This window comes from Lepidochelys kempii, chromosome 14, assembly GCF_965140265.1.
Source record: "Lepidochelys kempii isolate rLepKem1 chromosome 14, rLepKem1.hap2, whole genome shotgun sequence".
Taxonomy (NCBI): Eukaryota; Metazoa; Chordata; order Testudines; family Cheloniidae; genus Lepidochelys; species Lepidochelys kempii.
This window is the reverse complement of record NC_133269.1, coordinates 126,180-144,550: the sequence shown is the minus strand read 5'-3', so window position 1 is coordinate 144,550 and position 18,371 is coordinate 126,180. Positions and strand designations below refer to the sequence as shown.

General features: G+C 46.7%; 2 protein-coding genes across 5 annotated transcripts in view; one reads left to right on the top strand and one right to left on the bottom strand.

The window, feature by feature from the left end:
• Positions 1 to 1,267, bottom strand: part of CCDC57 (coiled-coil domain containing 57) — a 130,217-nt gene extending 128,950 nt beyond the window's left edge. For all 3 annotated transcript variants that reach the window (XR_012154777.1, XM_073310540.1, XM_073310543.1), the window contains exon 1: positions 1,123 to 1,267. Coding sequence is in view for 2 of the 3 variants with exons in the window: in XM_073310540.1 (XP_073166641.1) it covers positions 1,123 to 1,174 (52 nt within the window). In the remaining variant the exon portion in view is untranslated. The remainder of the gene's footprint in view (positions 1 to 1,122) is intronic.
• An 11,451-nt stretch (positions 1,268 to 12,718) lies between these two features.
• SLC16A3 (solute carrier family 16 member 3) overlaps positions 12,719 to 18,371 on the top strand; it is a 38,028-nt gene continuing 32,375 nt past the window's right edge. Inside the window, exon 1 of one of the 2 annotated variants that reach the window (XM_073310930.1) lies at positions 12,719 to 12,881. The gene's annotated coding sequence lies outside the window, so the exon portion shown is untranslated. Of the gene's footprint in view, positions 12,882 to 13,557; positions 13,791 to 18,371 lie in introns of those variants that run through there. The other variant, XM_073310931.1, reaches the window with a different exon arrangement.

The window sequence follows — 18,371 nt, the reverse complement described above, 5'->3', positions numbered from 1 at the left end:
CTTTAGAACCCCCCTTCAGGTAATTGAAGGCTGCTATCAAATCCCCCCTCACTCTTCTCTTCTGCAGACTAAGAGATGTTGAGAACAAATTAATCAAGAAACCAAAGAACATGAAAAGAATAAATTCTTTAATAATCTATACACTAATGGTAGGAGCCTGGTTAACATATAAGAGGAACTGGAATTGCTGATCTATGAGCATAAATTCAATCTAGTTGATATTACTGAAACCTGACGGGATGATTCACACCATTGGAATGTTAAAATCAATGGTTATCAGGTATTTAGGAAGGATCAAGTGGACATAAGGAGAGGGAGAGTGGCACTCTACATCAAAAATGGCATTAGCTATTTCCAAGTCACAGATAACACAGAAAAAAATTATCTTAAATCCTTATGGATCAATGTCCTAACAGATAATGCACAAAATGGAGTACTAATTGTTCTGCTACAGACTACCAAACCATACTAGGGAACACAATGCCCTCTTTGTACCTATCTATAATGGGTAGGGGGGAAAACTATGCTAATGGAGGTTTTCAATTTCAGTGACATATGATACAGGTTTCATGCTGCCAGTACTAAAACATCCTTGGAATTTCTAAATAGTATAGATGACCATTTTCTAACTCAAAAACTGTTGCAAACAACACGGTTGAATTCCCTGTTAGACCTTGTCCTAACAGATGAAGAGGAACTGATCACAGAACTAAAAGTTAATGATAGTAGGTACAAGGCTCTCCATAACTTACAATGTTTAATCAAAATGGGATTTTTTTGCTAACATGCATATGCTTTAGAAATTAGTTTGGGTATGTTCTATACTACACAGGAAATCAAACTAGATGATTACAACCGTCACAGGGCTCCCTACTGGGATAGCAGGACGCACACCAATGACAAGGCACCCTGGTGGGATGACAGGGAGCAGCAGATGGGGTATGCGTGGGGTGCCGAGTGCCCCGGTTCGATGGGGAGGAGATGAGGAGGCGCGGGTGACCGAGCAACCCGGTGGGATATGGGGTGCGGAAGGGGACGACGACGCGCGCGGGTGACTGGGCGCCCCGACTCGCTGGAGGGGACGCGCGGGTGACTGGCCGCCCAGGCTCGATGGAAACTCACGAGTTGCTCTCGAAGCGGCGGCGGGTCTCTGCTGAGCAGGCCCCGTCTCCATGGGAACCGTAGCTGCAGCTGGTGCTCCAGGAACAAGCCTCCCCAGGGAACGCGGGCCCCAACCCCAGCGGGACCGGCCGTGGGATCCGCTTCAGACCCCTTCCCTCGCGCGCTAATTGAGGCCCGCCCTTGGCCTCTGTCCGGGGTCTGGCATCCTGCCAATGCTTTGAAACGCGCCTTGGGCGTTGTACCAGCTGCTGTGATGTAAATAGTGGCAGGAACCGCACCACTGTACTATCCACCCTTATCCCCAGAGATTATCACCAGCCCCCAGTCCACGAACCTCTGCAGCCTCTCTCTCCTACCCACTTTCGGTAACTATCCTCATCAACCTGAGCCCCCACTAAAGCATAAACCAACACCTCCCCATTATCCCATGTCTCCATTGACCTGAGCTGTCCCCACTGAGGGAGCTGCACCCTATCACCACCCCACCAATGTACTATCCACCCTATGCAACCCTCTACCCCATAAGCCCCTCCACCAAATCCCTATCCATCCTCACCCCATCAACCCACATCCGGTCAAGCTCAGCGCATTCCAATACTTCTATCAAACAACCCCCACCAATGCCCCATTCACCTATCAACCTTGCACCAGTGCATAATCCACCAATGTCCCCATTGACAACCCACCCATCTATATCCCCCATTAACACCCATCCTCTCACATTCACCATCAACCCATGCTCCAATCAACTCCTCACATCCCCCATCAACCTCACCAACTCCCTAGCTACCCGTTCCCCTCACCAACCTGTGCCCCAACAATTCCACACCAAGGCTTTATCCATTCATATCCCTCATCAACCCCCAGAATCTATCAATCCTTTACCTACGTCCCATTTTCTTATTCACCTACATCACCTAAGCCCCCATGAACATGCTCTGCCATAGGAATTTCATACAATTTCCTTCATTTTCTTGAACCATGTGGCCATCATACCTCCCATTTTTTCAGTACTGGCTGTTCCCCCCATCATTATCCAATTTAAGCCCTTTACCTCCTACCAGCCCTCTCTCCACACACAATTAGCCAGTATCAGTCCCTTTCCCAAAAATTGCCCCAACTCTACCTTCATTAGGAAGTATTAAACATCACCATCACACCCCTGCCCTTCTTCCCCAACAAACAGATGTCAGCCCTGTTCTCTTAGCTCCTCCCCTCTTATGCAGTATCATCCCCTTTACCTACATTTTCCACAAATTCTCCCTCCCCCTTGGCAGGTATCAGCCCCTCCACTCTATCACTGGTTCCCAAACTGTTTAGTAAGGCAATGCACCAACTGCATGTTGTCTTTTTTTGTGACCTAACCAGGGTTCAGATTTGTGGGTGGAGGCCAATAGGCCAGGATTCTTCTCCTCCTTCACCACTGAGAGGGCACAAACCACTCACAGCAGCACCCTTCATCCCAGCACCATAACCCTAATCCCAGCCTGGTGCAGAGGGGAAGACCAGTGGGGGCAGGGTAGGGGTTGGAGTGTGAGCCTGTTTCACATTCACCCCACAGTGGCAGCTCCTGTCCTGCAGGGCTGGGCCCAGCTCCCCATTCTGGGAGTTTCGACCTGGCACAAGTGGTCACACTGCCACTCAGGTTTAGCCCAGTCACCCCTCTATCATGACAGTCATGACCCACTGTTTGGGAAACCACTCTATATTACAGGTTTCAGAGTAACAGCCTTGTTAGTCTGTATTTGCAAAAAGAAAAGGAGTACTTGTGGCACCTTAGAGACTAACCAATTTATTTGAGCATTTATTTGCATCCAATGAAGTGAGCTGTAGCTCACAAAAGCTTATGCTCAAATAAATTGGTTAGTCTCTAAGGTGCCACAAGTACTCTATATTACATGAGCATACATGTCCCTCTCCTAATATTATTCCTTTTATACCCCCATCCCGCAATCTAGTACCAGCCCCTTCCTCAATTCTACTGCTTTCTCCCCCTTACACACATACACTAGCTCAGTGGTCTCAAGCAGGGGTGCACATACCCCTGGGGGTACACAGAGGTCTTCCGGGAGTACTCAACTCATCTAGAGCAGGGTTTCTCAATTTGGAGGTTGCAACCCACAGGAAGGTCATGGGACAGGTTGGGGGGGGGTCACAAGTGCAGAGCCAGCGTTAGGGGTAGCAAGCAGGGCAATTGCCCGGGGCCTCGCACAGCTAAGTTACATGCTTCAGCTCCAGGCGGCAAGGGTTCTGGCTTCAGACAAAGCTCACAAGTGAAAAACAAGCTCAAGAACACGGGGGTGGGGGAGGCTCTGGGCACCCAGCCACTCCACGCCAGAGGATGGCCCAAGCAACAGAAGGCTGTCATTCAAAGAGCTTCAATTTGCAGTGTGGCTACAATAAGCAATGTGGCCTTGTCTTTCCCTCCTCCCTCACCCCACCCGGGCTACTTTGTCAGTGATCTCCCTTTTTTTAAAATAAAGAATGTATAGATTCAAAACAATAGGGACTTTATTTTCTTTTTCCAGCTGTGGTCAAAGGTGGGAGGGGGATTGCCTTACAGGGAAGTAAATTCAACAGAGGGGGCAGTTTTGCATCAAGGAGAAATACACACAACTGTCACACTGTAGCCTGGCCAGTCATTAAACTGTTTTTCAAAGCCTCTCTGATGTGCAGCGCACCTAGCTGTGCTCTTCTAATCGCCCTGGTGTCTGGCTGCTCAAAATCGGCCACCAGGCAATTTGCCTCAACCTCCCACCCCGCCATAAACATCTCCCCCTTACGCTCACAGATATTATGGAGCATACAGCAAGCAGCAATAACAATGGAAATATTGACAGGTTTCAGAGTAACAGCCGTGTTAGTCTGTATTTGCAAAAAGAAAAGGAGGACTTGTGGCACCTTAGAGACTAACCAATTTATTTGAGCATGAGCTTTCGTGAGCTACAGCTCACTTCATCGGATGCATACTGTGGAAATTGCAGAAGACATTATATACACAGAGACCATGAAACAATACCTCCTCCCACCCCACTCACCTGCTGGTAATAGCTTATCTAAAGTGATCATCAAGTTGGGCCATTTCCAGCACAAATCCAGGTTCTCTCTCCCTCCACCCCCCCCCCCCGCCCAAACTCACTCTCCTGTTAGTAATAGCCCATCCAAAGTGACCACTCTCTTTAAAATGTGTATGATAATCAAGGTGGGCCATTTCCAGCACAAATCCAGGTTTTCTCACACCCCCCCCCCCCACACAAACTCACTCTCCTGCTGGCAATAGCTCATCCAAACTGACCACTCTCCTTACAATGTGCATGATAATCGGGTATTGTTTCATGGTCTCTGTGTATATAATGTCTTCTGCAGTTTCCACAGTATGCATCCGATGAAGTGAGCTGTAGCTCACAAAAGCTCACGCTCAAATAAATTGGTTAGTCTCTAAGGTGCCACAAGTACTCCTTTTCTTAATGGAAATATTGGTTGAGCTGAAGTCTAACCTAGTCAGCAAACAGCACCAACAAGATTTTAAACGTCCAAAGGTACATTCTACCACCATTCTGCACTTGCTCAGCCTATAGTTGAACTGCCCCTTACTACTGTCCAGGTTGCCTGTGTACGGCTTCATGAGCTATAGGAGCAAGGGGTAGGCTGGGTCCCCAAGGATAACTACTGGCATTTCAACATTCCTAATGGTAATTTTCTGGTCTGGGAAGTAAGTCCCTTCTTGCAGCTGCTCAAACAGCCCGAAGTTCCTAAAGATGCGAGCGTCATGCGCCTTTTCCGGCCATCCCACGTTGATGTCGGTGAAACGTCCCTTGTGATCCACCAGTGCTTGCAGCACCATTGAGAAGTACCCCTTGTGATTTATGTACTGGTTGGCAAGGTGGTCCGGTGCCAAGATAGGGATATGCATTCCGTCTATCACCCCTCCACAGTTAGGGAACCCCAGCGCAGCAAAGCCATCCACTATGACCTGCACATTTCCCAGAGTCACTACCATCCATGCCCTGATAAGGTGTGAATTACCCCTCTGCTTCTGGAGAGTTTTTGTCTGGCTTGCTTTAAGCCATGAGTATACATTTTCAGGCTCATAACTATATACATGAAATTATAACCTATAGCATTACATCACTATAACAAGAATAGGAATTACAGTATTACAGTACATCATGAGCCTTCTGAAGACACTCGACAAACTTTGCATTAGATACCACATTAGATACCACACAATCATTTTATAAAGATGAACATGGGGGTGTAGGGTGGTCCCCCGAGGTACAGAGCATCACACCAGCCCTTTCTTATTTTAATCATCCTGCTTCTGTTTATAAACAAAATACTAATTCCCTGCTCCAGGGCACAAGCTAGGAGCAGCAATTCTCCTCTGCAGAACTCACATTACACACTCAGAGTGTGCTGCAGTTAAGCACTCCACCTGGGACTAGCACACTTGCCACCAGCAGACATCCTGTAGGAAACCGGGATGAGGATAGGCACCCCCCATAGCACCCCCTGAATACCGACTCTCCTCCTACAGCCTGTTTTTCTGTTACAAACTTCCAGGCTTTATAATCACCTAACCTCTCCTCAGCTGGGCTTCATCAATTAAGCCTGGCTCCCTGGCTTTCTCTGACAGGAGCTGCCAAGTATGTTAATTGGCCTGTCATATCTAATTTAACCCCTTAAGGGCCTGTGTAGGATACACACCTCATCACAGGCCCCCAGTGCATGTGTGAGAGCATTACTGAATAGTTGCAACAAAGTTCACTGAGTGAAATCATTTAATAGTGTAAAATTTTATTGTTATAATTCTAAAAATGCACAACAAAGTAAATATATCTATAGTGCATGTGTATTCCATTCAAGTGGAAAAAAGGCATATTTCCCTCACAAGTTAAAAGGAAAATATTATTTACAGCTCAAATACTTAAGAGTCCATGAGGAACTCTAGGCAGTTGAGAAGCACCATCTGAAAGTCACCTATAAACTGCAGGATATGGGTGATGGATGCAGGAGAAATTTGCAGTTGGAAGCATCTACCACCCACAACACCTGAAGCCTTGTTTATATGGAAATCCCCCACCACCACCACGTTAACGTTTGTTTCTTTGGATTAAAATGCCTTGTGTCCACACAATACAAATCCCTCCCCCCCCCCCCCCCCCCGCCGTTCTCTGGCATTTTTTTTTTGCAAATTAGATAATACACTTTGAAATTTAACTAAGGCCATTTGGGAATGAGTTAGTGCAGGGAAAGTTTATCCACAAGTAGCTGCTTGATGTCATCTTTCTTCTCTTCCACTACCCAGATTGGTGCTGCTGACTTGCAAAGCCAAAGCCACTCAGCTGTGCAACTACAAATACAAGTGCAGTAGTTTCTATATGTTAATGATGTCAGGATCACAACAGTGTTCCCTCCATGTGGCTGACATCAATTTTAAAATGGTGCTGAACCACAAAAGATGGATGAATCATGGGATTTCAAGAAAGGAATAATGGTATTTTGCTTGTTTAACTCTAAATCCTAGAATTCATAGAATCATAGAATATCAGGGTTGGAAGGGACCTCAGGAAGTCATCTAGTCCAACCCCCTGCTCAAAGCAAGACCAATCACCAACTAAATCATCCCAACCAGGGCTTTGTCAAGCCTGACCTTAAAAACTTCTAAGGAAGGACATTCCACCACCTCCCTAGGTAGCCTATTCCAGTGCTTCACCACCCTCCTAGTGAAAATATTTTTCCTAATATCCAATATAAACCTCCCTCACTGCAACTTGAGACCATTACTCCTTGTTCTCTCATCTGCTACCACTGAGAACAGTCTAGATCTATCGTCTTTGGAACCCCCTTTCAGGTAGTTGAAAGCAGCTATCAAATCTCCCCTCATTCTTCTCTTCTGCAAACTAAACAATCCCAGTTCCCACAGCCTCTCCTCATAAGTCATGTGTTCTAGTCCCCTAATCATTTTTGTTGCCCTCCGCTGGACTCTTTCCAATTTTTCCACATCCTTCTTGTAGTGTGGAGCCCAAAACTGGACACAGTACTCCAGATGAGGCCTCACCAATGCCGAATAGAGGGGAATGATCACGTCTGTCTATCTGCTGGCAATGCTCCTACTTATACATCCGAAAATGCCATTGGCCTTCTTGGCAACAAGGGCACACTGTTGACTCTTATCCAGCTTCTTGTCCACTGTAATTCCTATGTCCTTTTCTGCAGAACTTCTGCCTAGCCACTCAGTCCCTTGTCTGTAGCAGTGCATGGGATTCTTCCATCCTACTTGCAGGACTCTGCACTTGTCCTTGTTGAACCTCATCAGATTTCTTTTGGCACAATCCTCTAATTTGTCTAGGTCCCTCTGTATCCTATCCCTACCCTCCAGCATATCTACCACTCCTCCCAGTTAGTGTCATCTGCAAACTTGCTGAGGGTGCAATCCACACCATCCTCTAGATCATTTATGAAGATATTGAACAAAACCGGCCCCAGGACCAACCCTTGGGGCACTCCACTTGATACCGGCTGCCAACTAGACGTGGAACCATTGATCACTACCCGTTGAGCCCGATGATCTAGCCAGCTTTCTATCCACCTTATAGTCCATTCATCCAGCCCATACTTCTTTAACTTGCTGGCAAGAATACTGTGGGAGACCATATCAAAAGCTTTGCTAAAGTCAAGGAATAACATGTCCACTGCGTTCCCCTCATCCACAGAGCCAGTTATCTCATCGTAGAAGGCAATTAGGTTAGTCAGGCATGACTTGCCCTTGGTGAATCCATGCTGACTGTTCCTGATCACTTTCCTCTCCTCAAAGTGCTTCAAAATGGATTCCTTGAGGACCTTCTCCATGATTTTTCCAGGGACTGAGGTGAGGCTGACTGGCCTGTAGTTCCCTGGATCCTCCTCTTCTCTTTTTTAAAGATGGACACTACATTAGCCTTTTTCCAGTCATCTGGGACCTTGCCCGATCGCCATGAGTTTTCAAAGATAATGGCCAATGGCTCTGCAATCACGTCACCAACTCCTTTAGCACCCTCAGATGCAGTGCATCTGGCCCCATGGACTTGTGCTCATCCAGCTTTTCTAAATAGTCCTGAACCACTTCTTTCTCCACAGAGGGCTGGTCACCTCCTCCCCATACTGCGCCGCCCAATGCAGTAGTCTGGGAGCTGACCTTGTTTGTGAAGACAGAGGCAAAAAAAGCACTGAGTACATCAGCTTTTTCCATATCCTCTGTCACTAGGTTGCCTCCCCCATTCAGTAAGGGGCCCATGCTTTCCCTGACCTTCTTCTTGTTGCTAACATGCCTGTAGAAACCCTTCTTGTTCCTCTTAACATCCCTTGCTAGCTGCAACTCCAGTTGTGATTTGGCCTTTCACTCCCGCATGCCTGAGCAATATTTTTGTATTCCTCCCTGGTCATTCGTCCAAGCTTCCATTTCTTGTAGGCGTCTTTTCTGTGTTTAAGATCAGCAAGGATTTCACTGCCAAGCTGGTCACCTGCCATATTTACTATTCTTTCTACACATCGGGATGGTTTGTTCCTGCAACCTCAATAAGGATTCTTTAAAATACAGCCAGCTCTCCTGGACTCCTTTCCCTCTCATGTTATTCTCCCAGGAGATCCTACCCATCAGTTCCCTGAGGGAGTCAATGTCTCCTTTTCCGAAGTCCAGGGTCCATATTCCAATTGCTTCCGGTAGGTATCCAATAGCTTCCAGTAGGTATCCCACAATGTGACAAAATAATTCCTAGAATGCATAGGAAGGGCCAAGCAGTGGGACAATGCACCATAGGACACCTGCCAAGAATGCTGTATGCTTATTTTGAAGAAAAAAATATCAGCACTTTGTAGACTTACTGATTCAGAGGGAGTAGATTAAAGCCAGACATGTGGATGTACTTATTTTGGATTTGTTATTCCACAAAGTTTATAAACAAGAGCATATTCTGCCAAAAACATGCCATGCAGATAAGTCCTAAGATACACAAAAGGACAGGTCTACTTCTGCCAGGCTTAGAAGATCCTCAGTAAGCAAAGATTTCTGCCATATGGGACTTCCAGATTCTGCAGGACTGAAGATCTGTCCCAATTGCAGCCACCTCCTCCTATAAGCCTCTTCTTCTTTCTGACTGCCCAAGACTTTTCTCTGAAAATCCAGGTAAGCAGATCATTCTCATGCTTGTAGTTATCCTTGCTGTCCTGAATTGAAAATAATCACCCTTTCCCTACCTCCCATTCTGTCTTTTTTAAGGGAAGCAACATAGGATCAAGCACAGGAAAGAGGCTTCTGTAAATTCAGTGCTCCAGTGTTCCGCTGGCTACACTGGCTCCCTATTGGATAATGAATCAAATTCAAAGATTCTAAAGTAAGTCTGTGATGGGTTCCCCCCGGGGTGTCACCTGGAACGGGGGTGCCACTCAGCTCCCTGACCCACTAGCCTGGGCTCCCTTTCACACTGAACTGGTGTGACAAGCTGCAAAGCCCTCCAGCTGCACTTTCACCGGCAGTCATACAGGTAGGGACACACCCAGCTGCAATTACATGCGGGCTCTCTGAACAGCCCCTGCAAAGGAAGGCTACAGCCAAGACAACTCCCAGCTGCCCAGGCACACAATCCCTCTGGAGTATAAACCGCAAATTATACTGTCTTGCGCTGCACTGGGAACTGTACAGCATAAGCTCATAAAGTTCACCCCCTCCCTCAATGTGGAGAGAAATATGCAACAGCTTTCTCCCCCTGAATTATGATTCCCATACACTTCACTCCAACACACTGAATCATAGAATATCAGGGTTGGAAGGGACCTCATGAGGTCATCTAGTCCACCCCCCTGCTCAAAGCAGAACCAATCCCCAACTAAATCATCCCATCACTAAATCATCACTGGTTTAGATAAAGCAAAAACAAGTTTATTAATGACAAAAGATAGAGCGGGGGGTCGAACACCCATGAGAAAAAGGAGAAGTCAGCACCTATGCATCACTACCTGCTGAGCCCAACAATCTAGCCAGCTTTCTATCCACCTTATAGTCTATTCATCCAATCCATACTTTTTTAACTTGCTGGCAAGAATACTGTGGGAGACTGTATCAAAAGCTTTGCTAAAGTCAAGATATATCACATCCATTGCTTTCCCCACATCCACAGAGCCAGTTATCTCATTGTAGAAGGCAATCAGGTTGGTCAGGCATGACTTGCCCTTGGGGAATCCATGTTGACTGTTCCTGATCACATGACTCTCCTCCAAGTGCTTCAAAATGGTTTCCTTGAGGACCTTCTCCATGATTTTTCCAGGGACTGAGGTGAGGCTGACCGGTCTTGTTCCCTGGGTTCTCATTCTTCCCTTTTTTAAAGATGGGCATTATATTTGCCTTTTTCCAGTTGTCCGGGACCTCCCTGATTGCCATGAGTTTTCAAAGATAATGGCTCTGCAATAACATCAGCCAATTCTCTCAGCACCCTCAGATGCATTAGATCTGGATCCATGGACTTGTGCATGTCCAACTTTTCTAAATAGTCCTTAATCTGTTTTTTCACCACTGAAGGCTGCTCACCTCCTCCCCATACTTTGTTGCCCAGGACAGCAGTGTGGGAGCTGACCTTGTCTGTGAAGACAGAGGCAAAAAAAGCATTGAGTACTTCAGTTTTTTCCACATCATCTGTGACTAGGTTGCCTCCCCCATTCATTAAGGGTCCCACCCTTTCCCTGACCTTTTTCTTGTTGCTAACATACCTGTAGAAACACTTCTTGTTACCCTTCACATCCCTTGCTAGCTGCAACTCCAGTTGTTTTCACCTTCCTGATTACACCCCTCATGCTTGAGCAATATTTTTATACTCCTCCCTAGTCATCTGTCCAAGTTTCCACTTCTTATAAGTCCTCCAGTCACAAAGTCCTTCAGTTAGCAGCAATTTGAAACTGCCCCCTGGAGAGGGGCACATATATAATTTCAGACTGAATTATGCAGGGAACAGCAGACAAATAAAGGATTTTTAGTTTCAAACAGGGTCAGGGCCTTTTTTTGCCTGAGGAGGTTGTGAAGGCTCGGACTATAACAGGGTTTAAAAGAGAACTAGATAAATTCATAGAGGTTAAGTCCATGAATGGCTATTAGCCAGGATCGATAAGGAATGGTATCCCTAGCTTCTGTTTGTCAGAGGGTGGAGATGGATGGCAGGAAAGAGATCACTTGATCATTACCTGTTAAGTTCACTCCCTCTGGGGCACCTGGCATTAGCCACTGTCAGCAGACAGGATACTGGGCTGGATGGACCTTTGGTCTGACCCAATATAGCCATTCTTATCTTCTTATGTTTGTGATCCAGCAAAAGGACAGGACTTGTGGTCCATGCAGGGCCCAAGTCCTTAGGGAAGGGTTAGACGGACTAGGCCTACTGAGGCCCTGTAAAACTATGGGCTTGTTCTCAGCTGAAGCTGTGATTAACCTGAAACTACAAAGAACCCCTTGGGTAGAGTTTTGAAGGACTGTTCCTGCCAGAGCCCATGTTAGGCTTGGGGTGATCTCTGGTAAGCATATTATCATGCATGTAGGGTTTTTTATTTTTTAATATGTTTTCTCTGTAGTTATTTTACCTTAAGAATAAAATAGGCTTGCATAGGAAAGGGTCTGTCAACAGATATTCCAGGGAGAAAGGTGAATTCTGAACAGCTCCAGAGAAGACTGCAGCTTGGGTGGGGAGAGGGGTCACAGATAAAAGATACAGTGTTACCAACCCCATTAAATTTCACCTTGCCTGTGTCCTAAAAATAATTAATTAAAAATGCTTTCATTGGTCAGATTAGAGCTTGAATTTTGATACAGCTGACCATGCAACTGCTCATGAGTTCTGACTTTTGCTCAACATATTGATCTCCCAGCCCTTAAAATACTCTTGTTTTATTTCTGATATCCAGCACACCTGCCCCCCCCCCCCCCGCATTAACCTTGGTAACAGGGCTCCTGAAATGCAGAGCTCACCACTCAGAATTAACAGCTAAACCAGGGAGAATTAACTGGATCAGAATCACCTGTTTTGAGTGTATAATGATCCCCACACTGACAAATGCAGCCAGTTTGGGTGTGACAGAGCCTGGATAGTTTTGATATAATGAGACACTGAAATAATAACTCTAGGTATCTAAGGTCCCTTTAATGCGAAGATCTACTGCCTAGCTTCCTAATCCTCATGTGAGGGTAAGTGATCTGCTCAGACCCACAGCAAATAGGTAAGTGTCAGAGGCAGTCTGAGAACTCAGGAGTCCTAGCTACCCAAAGCGGTGTGTCCCTGGAGCTTGGAAATTGTGTTAGGATGAGGTGGGAGCCAGTGCCCAGAAACCCGGAGAGTTTAGGACTTTGACTTCTACACGGGTGTTCAGGGTATTAGGTCCTAAGGCTCTGGACCCGCTTGTACCCAGACCTTCGCGTTCTGGCCTTGAGCCGGATGGTTCTGGTTAGGTGGCCCCGAATCTGTAGCCGTGGATGCTATGATGATGGTTATGGCCAATCTGGCTGTGGCCTGGGTGGGCCCAGGTTGGGGGCTGGTTTGGCTCTGAATTAACCAGGCGGTGGGAGGCGCTAGGACCCGTCAGGTGTCTGGACCCGGCTGCTCTGACGTTGGTCGGAATCTAGCGGCTGCCGCCCGCTGCTGCTGCTGAGTAAGAGGCGTTAAATCGGCCCGGAAGCCGAGACGAAGCCAGCGGGTCGGGTCGGTCTCGGAACCGGGATTGAGACCAGCGCAGGCTCGTCCCCGGTAGGTGAATCCCAGGGAGCCGGGGCGCAGCCGCTCGGGATGCTGAGGCGCTGGCTGCCCGCTCCGGCGCGCAGGCGGCGGCGGCTTCCCCGAGCCCCCGCGCGGGTGGGAGCCTCCCCAGGAGGGATCCGGGCGCTGCAGCCGGCGCGGGGGGACGCAGAGGAAATCAGCCGCTCCAGAACCGGGGAGAGATCCGGGCCGACGCGGGCCAGAGCCCAGTGTGTTGGGGTCTCCGGCTTAGCCTGGGCGAGGTCATGAGGCCGGTAGGGTCCGGTCCGGGCTGGGAGCGCCCCGCGCATCCCCTTTCCCTCGGCGCTCCTGGACAGCTGCGCCCGGGAAGGGGCGCGGGGGCTGTGGAGCGGAGCCTGTTAATTGGCAGGACTCGACCAGTCTGTTCGAAAAAGCCTCCCTCCCTCCCGCGAGCTGAACCGGGGGCGGCTGGCATCTCTGCGCAGCAGGAGGGGCCGGGGGACCATCGCCAGCTGGAGGCGCATCCCCTCGCCACTCCTTTGTCCCGGTTCTCTGCTTCGGGTGCTGCGTCGAGCCGCTCGGCGGGGGCAGCCTGGCTCCCTGGGGAGCTCGGAGACACCGGGGGGCTGGGGGGGCGCGTGTCCGCGTGCAGTGAGCGATGGGAACGGAATGTCTCCGCTGGCGTGGCGCAGGCACGAGATGTCCCGGTGCCCGACCTGCACGTCAGGTGGCCGATGGCCCCGCGCTGGGCGGCTCCCCCTCCTGGAGCTGGGATCCCCCTCCCGCTCCTCCCGACCCTGGCTCCAGCGGCTGGCGCGCTCTGCGCCCGTCTGGTTCGGCCGGCGCTTGGGAAGGAGCACGCATCGGTCTGCGTTGGATACAATTAATGTGCAAAATTAGCCTCGGAAGTGGTTTTGTTCCGTTTTTGGGTTGGACAAGGTAAGAAAGAGGCTTTTCTATCTAGTCTCTTGTCTTAGCTCTTTACATTATTCTTCAGAGTAGAACAATCCGGAGCATTTCTCCGTGGTTGTAACATGAAGCTGGTAAGACTGTTCTGTCTTGGGAACGTTTATTCCCAGTGCTCTCATCTGAGGCTAAGACTATGTCCGAATCAGCCGATGTCCCTCACCAGCGAGTACTGAAGAGGTGCATATATAATGTGATACTTAAATGCCTTTGGCCACCGATTCCTTCCTCTTTTCTGTGTTTCATGTGATGCTTCTGATCGTTTTATACTTAGATCAGGGAGCTGAGGATTTATTCCATCCAACCATCTTCCCTGGCATTGGCTGCTGTGGGAAGGCAGGCTACTGGGCTAGATGGACCATTGGTCTGACCCAGTGTGGCCGCTCTTATCTTTTATTTTAGCATGATTAATCTTCTATTAAACTTATTTTGCAGATTTTTCATTGATCTGAAGATGACTTCAGAATTTAAATCAGAGTAAAGCCCAATATGTAGGGCCCTACGAAATTCAAAGTCCATTTTGGTCAATTTCATGGTCATAGGATTTAAAAAATTGTAAATGTCATGATTTCAGATATTTATATGTGAAATGTCAGGGTGCTGTAATTGTAGGGGTCCTGACCCCAAAAGGAGTTGTGGGGGGGTGGTGGCGGCAAGGCTATTGTAGGAGGTTGCAGTACTGCTACCCTTACTTCTGCACTGCTGCTGGCTCTGAAGGCAGAGCCACTGCCAGCAGCAGTGCAGAAGTGAAGATGGCCTGGCATGGCGTGGTATGTTATTGCCACCCTTGCTTCTGCACTGCTGCCTGCAGAGCTGGGCACTTGGCCAACAACTGCTGCTCTCCAGATGCCCAACACTGAAGGCAGTGCAGAAGTAAGGATGGCAATAACATGCCCTCCCACCCCCAAAATAACCTTTCACCCCCACCCTCCTGCAACTCCTTTTTGGGTCAGGACCCCCCAATGTTTCCTCCATGGAATCTGCATAATATTGGGTAAAAGCACTCAAAAGACCAGATGTCAGGGGGGACACACCAGATTTCAGTCAGTGATATGTTTTTCATGGCCGTGAATTTGGTAGAGCCCTACCAATATGCTCCTTTATAAAGCTGAGAAATTATCTCAGCACAGCATGTGAACACCATTGGCTACTTGAGCCAACATCTTCTAAAGTGGCTATTGATATTGGTGTTTAATTTTTTGGTGACCAGCATGAGACAACTTCAACCTCTTCTGGTTGTCAAGAGCTAGGATGTATCTGTAGGTAGGTATGTGTACACACACTCTCCTCCCCTCCTTATTTCGCGCCCCCCCCCCCCCATGAATGCCCTCCTTTTTGTACAGATTCAGGGCATTTGCTTTGATTTGAAACTTCTTTACTACACTGACTTTGCAAACAAATGGTTTGGCTGTTGCTCACACACTGAGTTATTATTTTGCCTTATTCTTTATTTTATTTGGCTTTTTAAAAAAGCAAAAGACAGAAATTTTAACAGCTCCATTTCCTCATTTGACAAGATTATTAGCACTGGTCCTGGAACACAGGCAGAAATGGACATTGAGTTTGACTGATGCATGAGTGCTTAATACAGAACTTTTAATTTATAGTTCTCTTAGAGTTACATAGTGAGTTATTTAAAGGTTTGCAATATCTGTCTGAGGGAGTGGTTGTTCAATTATTTTGGAATGGCAGATCAGCAGTCTGAAAGAGTTTGGAACAGAAGCCCATGTGTATGGGTTAGTACAATATATTTGTGTAGTAATTAAGTTGGAAGTAGTAATTTTAGGACAATGATTCACATCAGTTGTATGCATTCTTAAATTGTGAATGAAGTGTACATTTTTGAGGCATAAATTCACAGACTTTAAATTGTGACACTGTAAGCTAGAGTTCTACTTCTATGCTGAAAAGTGACTGTGTAAAATGACACCATCTTACTCAACAGACCTCTTCCTGTATATTCAGTCATATCTGCTTTTGATCCTACAAGCACTTATGCATGTGAACAACTCTGTATACCTGGGTAGTCCCATGATCTTCAGAATGAGTAATCAAATGTGCATTAGTGTTTGCAGGATTTGAGCCTTTATTAGTATTTATTATTTGGCACTGATATTTTTTTATTTTTATTTTATTTTTTTTGGTGCTTCATAAAACACAGGATAAAGGCAGTCCCTGCTATGAAGAAGTTTGACAATTTTGTATACTATTTATTACTCTTAGGAGCACTGCAGAGTCAGGATAGCTGTAAGACATGGACTCCTAGTCCTTCTCATGTACCATCAGCACAGTTATGTACTGCACTCTAGTTACAGGTCCAGTAATTTCTACCTTTGCAAACATACTGAAAGCAATGGCATTTCAGTGGGGCTATGCAGGTGTCTTTAATAAGTTAGCCTTCAGCTGATTATGTACAAAGACAAAAAGGGCATGGATTGACTATCAGTTCCCAAGGTGAGTTTGTGATGCTGAGAAGTAAGGCATTTAGATACAATGGTGGTGGGTATGATGTAAAAACACAGGCATTAGGGGGAAAATCTGCTTATTTGTACATTAAGCACATTTGACAAATTAGTGAATGTCAGTAAGCTAAGAAATCCATGACATCTTGTTTACAGAATTACACTTTAAGGGTTCATGGAGTGATAGTTGGATTTATGGGTGTTCTTGAACTATAAATGTTTGTTAAAGAAAATAATTGACACATGCTTTTCTAGCTCTGTTGATATAAAGAAATCTACATCAACACTTGAGTGTATTGAGCCAGATTTATATTTGGGTCTCCAGTTAGTTTTGTTTCTGGAGGAGCGTAGGCTGCACATATTTGGTGGTAACATGCTCCATGTCTAGAAAGGAGTACTTCCTGTAATTCCCAATAGTATCCCAGATGATGTAATGATCAGCACTGCCTATCTTCAAAAGGAGCAGCATCCATAGGGTGGGTTTCAATACAGTTTAGTAATGTATTGTTCAGATGAGTATCTCAGTATATATTACTGTAGTTATCAGTGGAAGTGTCCCAATAAGATGGTGTGAAGGTAAATAGAGACAGGAAATGGGCTGATGTGGGACATGATGAACAGCTAGACAGCATAGAATTTGTGCCTGGGGTTTTATCAGATTGGGGGATGTTAAGAGACAGAAGGGGAATGATAGAAACTGGAAAACTGTTTCAAAGAACAGAAGTGAAGAATTCACCTCTCATGGCAGAAAGGAAGCCAGAATTGGCACAAAAAAGGCTCAAGTGGACATGGGGGAGTGACAAAGTTTTAGAGGTAGTTAGAAGGGGTTTGTGGATGGGACATCAGTGGTGGCCTTTGAGGATGATGATTTGTGTGAGTGAGAAGACCACTTTACAGACTGAACAGATTAGAGTTTGGATCTGGATAATTCTGGGAAACTATTGGAGTAAGTCATGAATTTTTAATTTCACATCTCGATTACAATAAAACTAATTCAGCAAAGTGTCTGAATAGAGGTAGATTCATGCTGTGTTGCAGGGAGGACTCCATAGACTTGAAAAGTGTCAGTAGGAGGAGGGTTGCTTTAAAGAGGGACGTCTAATGAAAATTAATTGATCTCTATAGAATCATAGAATATCAGGGTTGGAAGGGACCTCAGGAGGTCATCTAGTCCAACCTCCTGCTCAAAGCAGGACCAATCCCCAACTAAATCATCCCAGCCAGGGCTTTGTCAAGCCTGACCTTAAAAACTTCTAAGGAAGGAGATTCCACCACCTCCCTAGGTAGCCTATTCCAGTGCTTCACCACCCTCCTAGTGAAAATATTTTTCCTAATATCCAACCTAAACCACCCCCACTGCAACTTGAGACCATTACTCCTTGTTCTGTCATCTGCTACCACTGAGAACAGTCTAGATCCATCCTCTTTGGAACCCCCTTTCAGGTAGTTGAAAGCAGCTATCAAATCCCCCCTCATTCTTCTCTTCCACAGACTAAACAATCCCAGTTCCCTCAGCCTCTCCTCATAAATCATATGTTCTAGTCCCCTAATAATTTTTGTTGCCCTCTGCTGGATATTTTCCAATTTTTCCACATCCTTCTTGTAGTGTGGGGCCCAAAACTGGACACAGTACTCCAGATGAGGCCTCGCCAATGCCGAATAGAGGGGAATGATCACATCCCTCGATCTGCTGGCAATGCCCCTACTTATACATCGCAAAATGCCATTGGCCTTCTTGGCAACAAGGGCACACTGTTGACTCATATCCAGCTTCTCATCCACTGTAACCCCTAGGTCCTTTTCTGCAGAAGTGCTGCCTAGCCATTTGGTCCCTAGTTTGTAGCAGTGCATGGGATTCTTCCGTCCTAAGTGCAGGACTCTGCACTTGTCCTTGTTGAACCTCATCATTTCTTTTGGCCCAATCCTCCAGTTTGTCTAGGGCCCTCTGTATCCTATCCCTACCCTCCAGCGTATCTACCTCTCCTCCCAGTTAGTGTCATCTGCAAACTTGCTGAGGGTGCAGTCCACACCATCCTCCAGATCATTAATAGGGGTCATAATTTCCCATGTGATTTTGGAGAAGTCAGTATCT